The 2,844-nt window shown below is 28.9% G+C and overlaps 2 protein-coding genes and 1 long non-coding RNA gene across 3 annotated transcripts in view; 1 reads left to right on the top strand and 2 right to left on the bottom strand.

The window, feature by feature from the left end:
• The window catches only part of LOC108759626 (uncharacterized), a 5,207-nt gene extending 4,812 nt beyond the window's left edge, over window positions 1-395 (bottom strand). The window contains exon 1 of the mRNA XM_018505128.1: window positions 131-395. Within this exon, the coding sequence (XP_018360630.1) occupies window positions 131-395 (265 nt within the window). The remainder of the gene's footprint in view (window positions 1-130) is intronic.
• A 208-nt stretch (window positions 396-603) lies between these two features.
• LOC108759629 (uncharacterized) lies at window positions 604-1,555 on the bottom strand. Its single transcript, XR_001940031.1, has 3 exons — window positions 1,462-1,555; window positions 955-1,138; window positions 604-682 (listed from the first exon to the last, which is right to left on the bottom strand). It is a non-coding gene; the product is annotated as an uncharacterized LOC108759629 (long non-coding RNA).
• Window positions 1,556-1,664: 109 nt separating this feature from the next.
• LOC108759627 (uncharacterized) lies at window positions 1,665-2,275 on the top strand. Its single transcript, XM_018505129.1, has 2 exons — window positions 1,665-1,773; window positions 1,944-2,275. Exons 1-2 carry the CDS (start codon window positions 1,665-1,667, stop codon window positions 2,273-2,275), a joined length of 441 nt encoding a protein of 146 aa, XP_018360631.1.
• The last annotated feature ends 569 nt before the right edge of the window (window positions 2,276-2,844 follow it).

Consider the following 2,844-nt stretch of genomic DNA (forward strand, 5'->3'; position numbering starts at 1 on the left):
TATATATATACAAGTGAAGAAGTAAGGTTACATTCTTACTTAAATGCTATCCAGCTACTATCTAATATCTATTCATCTTCATTTTCATTTGTGCAGTATTTTAATTTATCGCGCAATGACATTTCTAAACCATAGTGAAAGTAATGTCCACCTCCGCACTCGCGAATAATTGTATTCTTTGGTGTATTTAAAAGAGTTCTGGAATCACTGGGCAATTCATTATAACCTTCGTCCTTCAAAATACGCAATAAAGCTGTAAGACATTTTTGTGTTACATTTTGTTCAATTGCCCACGTACGTAATCTTTCCTTTAGAGTATTTTTGCCACTTGAATGCGTATGTGTTGAAACAATATCATGTATATCTTGTATAGTTGGATCGTTCTCTGACTGCATATCTGTCTCTATATCTGTGTTTGAAGATAAATTTATTATACTGAGATCTTCTAACTGTCTATCTGTTTCCGTATCAGATATATTGTTGGAAGGTAATTCTATCGTATTGAGATTCTCAGAAAAACATTCTGTATAAATAGACTTTCGCGTATTAACAAGATGAATTTCTTGAAATGTTATATTTTCATTTTTTTCTTGAATCAATAAACGGCGAGCTTGCTGCCGGCGAGATAAATCTCGAAAGGGTTTAATTTTCGGCATTGTAATTTTGTTAATTCTATGCACACCTATTTAAACAAACATCAAAAAAATAAACCAGTCGTAAAAATTATACTACGCAATAAAAAATAGAGAAGATTTTCGGACATGCTAAAAATTGCGCAATATTCAGAACTCGGTAAAAAATCATTGCAGACAAAAGGTCAAAAATGCATTTTATAGCTTGAAATCTCTACTTTTGAAATTGATAATTGATATTTTGATCTGACGGATCTTTTACGGAACTATACGCTAATCACACGCAGAAAATGCGATTTGCAGAAGTCGAAAGAATTCTTACCTTTAATTTGCTCTTTTATTAAGCGTTAATCGAGTTATCGAATGTAGAAGTAATGTAGATAATGTAGATTTGTCCGTGTAGGTAGGTGTAATGTAGGCTTAATCTTAACCTCGTATTAAGCCAGTAAACAATTTAGTTTCTCTCTCTCTTTATGTATCCCAAGTTTTTACTTCTATATATCCGTCTGAAAAAGTAATTGTAATAGGAGATAAAAAGTAATAGGAAATAGTTTGTATGCAAATAATTAACTTGCAAGCACCATATTTGACAAAAAAAAAACTATATATGTATATATACATATGTATATGTATGTATGTATATATACATAAATGGAAACCATTCAAAGTTAGAAAGCAAGAATTAAATAAATAGAAAGAATAATTCATTTATTTATTAGATATAAATATAAATAACCTCTTACATGTATTTACTTAATATTTCAATAAAAAATAAAAACATTTTTATGAAAAAAGAAAATAAAAGATTAAATAAATATTGAAAATATACCTTTTTTCCCTTGGAATTAAAATATTTTCTTTATCAGCATTCATTAACGGCATCAACGTCATGGAAAACTGATGAAAAAACCGAAGATAGATGCAAAAAGAGCATCACAAATTATCGATAATCATTTGTTATAAGGAGCATGTGGAATACAGACTCCATTATTTCTGACGTGTTCACATTTCGTCCAATATTTATTTTAAACCATGGATTGTACAGAAGATGAATATGGTGACAATTTTTATCTTGACGCAAATGAGCAGAGTCTCAAGCGTTCATTTAAGAAGATTAAGAAATCATGCAACTATTTTCGAGGTATTTGAGAATCAAAATTTACTAATAATAAATATATATGTCATGTGTGTGTGTGTGTGTGTGTGATATGTGTGTGTGTGTGTGTTGTGTGCGTGCGTGTGTGCGTGCGTGCGCGTGCGTGTTGTATTATCGTATATAATAATCTAATTTACAAATTTTTTAATTTACAGACAATAAAATAACTAACGAGAAAATAAAAGAACTAAACAAGGCATTGTTCGGGAGTATATCGCCTTATTCCGTATTTAGTGACATAATAGGATTTTTTGAAAATAAGTCGTGTATCGCTCAATATAAATTTCGTTTTATGTCAGGTATAATGAGAGATAACCTTGACGATTCTGTCACACATATTTTTGTAGAAGACAATGAGACAAGCGCTATTATAAAAAACGTGAAAGCACGTGAGCAAATATCTGCGAAAATTGTGAAATGTAAGTGGATAGAAGAATGTTTCCGAAATGGACACTTATGTGATATCACAGATTATCTGATTGATTAATAAAACTGAAAAAAAATTAATAAAATGTAAAAAAAAATAAAACGTGTATTGCTAAAATAATGTCACAATTATATTTATTATTAATAACAAGAACTATATAAATAATAAGACCTGTTAGAATAAGCGCGCTCGAGAGAGAGAAAAAATTACTTCCATTTTTTTGCCAACTTTTTTGCTAAAGCCTATATATTATTCATAGATATATATTGATTATTCATATATGTTGACCCATGTTAACATGGGTGATTGATGCAATGTTCCCACAAATATATGGTACAATTTAATGATCAACATATATGAATAAAAAATTACTTTCATTTTTTTGCCAACTTTTTTGCTAAAGCCTATATTCTTTATCTTAAATGCAAACTATCACTTTTGTTTATTATAATACTTGTTTTGTGTTTTCACGAATATAATTTTATTCTCATGTATATATGTTTTATTCATAGATATATGAATAAGATATATTAATAAGATATGACACATACGTAAATGATCATTTTGACATTTTAATTATATCTTTACGACATGACTAAAAGTCGTCTTAAAGACATCTTTCAGACACA

The sequence above is a fragment of the Trachymyrmex cornetzi genome, unplaced genomic scaffold (genome assembly GCF_001594075.2).
Source record: "Trachymyrmex cornetzi isolate Tcor2-1 unplaced genomic scaffold, Tcor1.1 scaffold1999, whole genome shotgun sequence".
In the NCBI taxonomy this organism is placed as follows: domain Eukaryota; kingdom Metazoa; phylum Arthropoda; class Insecta; order Hymenoptera; family Formicidae; genus Trachymyrmex; species Trachymyrmex cornetzi.